The sequence below is a fragment of the Oncorhynchus kisutch genome, unplaced genomic scaffold, assembly GCF_002021735.2.
Source record: "Oncorhynchus kisutch isolate 150728-3 unplaced genomic scaffold, Okis_V2 scaffold1638, whole genome shotgun sequence".
In the NCBI taxonomy this organism is placed as follows: Eukaryota; Metazoa; Chordata; class Actinopteri; order Salmoniformes; family Salmonidae; genus Oncorhynchus; species Oncorhynchus kisutch.
The window spans coordinates 18961-20000 of record NW_022263583.1 but is presented as its reverse complement, the minus strand read 5'-3'; the positions used below and the strand labels follow the sequence as shown (position 1 = coordinate 20000).

General features: G+C 41.8%; 1 protein-coding gene across 1 annotated transcript in view; it reads right to left on the bottom strand.

Moving 5' to 3' along the window:
* LOC116366988 (early nodulin-75-like) overlaps window positions 1–99 on the bottom strand; it is a 2740-nt gene extending 2641 nt beyond the window's left edge. Inside the window, exon 1 of the mRNA XM_031818823.1 lies at window positions 74–99. Coding sequence (XP_031674683.1) covers window positions 74–99 — 26 coding nt within the window. The remainder of the gene's footprint in view (window positions 1–73) is intronic.
* Window positions 100–1040: the final 941 nt, after the last annotated feature.

Here is a 1040-nt window from a genome sequence, read left to right as displayed (position 1 = left end):
GTTATAGCAGCGTTATAGAAGCGTTATAGAAGCGTTATAGCAGCGTTATAGCAGTGCCCTGTACTAGTCTTACCATAATAACATCTCCATCACTACCATTGTGTCATATTTGCAGGTTGAATTCACGTTGGTTGACAATTCAATCAAATATCAACCAAATGTGGATGTTGGTCTGATGTCTTTGCCCCATTTGTTACTTACAGCCATTAACATATCATTGCTTTTCCAGTCTCCTTTAGTTAGATGACCCTGTTGATTAAACCTACCTGCTGCATCGGGGGACGGGCTGCTCAGTTAAACCAATTGGACTCCAGGTCTGAGAAAGATGAGCTCATTGACCTTTCACCTTTTAAACAGGTCATCTTCTACAGGGAAGGAGGAAGGGTAGGGAGGGAGAGAGGAAGGGAGGGAGGGCAGAGGAATGACAGATATGTAAAGATTCACGAGGAGGACACACACATAGTCAGATGGACAGCCTGTCTGAAGGGTTAATTAGGCATGGAGATGATTGGATCAGGAGCTGAGACACACTGTGACATCATCTATCATTGACCTCCAGTAACAGACACTACATAAACATTACTCACACTGGTATCGTCAGCCATTTTCATCAGAATACACTTTAAGCAGTAGAGACCAAATGGGTTCAAGAGCATGTAGATGATAGACTCTACATCACATCATATCAGTTCTATATAATACATGTCTCTGAAACGTGTTCTGGAACGTTGGGCCGTCCTGATCAGGGGCAAGGTCTCCTGATAACAGAATAGCAAAGTCGCTGTGACCCAATCTTGTCACAGCTAAGGTAATGTTATCCTCATCGATCAATTCCAAGCCATCACAAAAAGCACCAAAGCCTTGATTTACCCATACGACAATTTCATAGAATCGACAAAACTTCACTGGTCAACTATTGATAAACCAATTGATTAAGCGATTTATTTTCACATTTTACCCCTGCGATTCTCTACCCATTTTGAGATGGATTGAATATGAGGTGACATTTTCTGGAAGTTAACACTAGCCAATGATTGGTT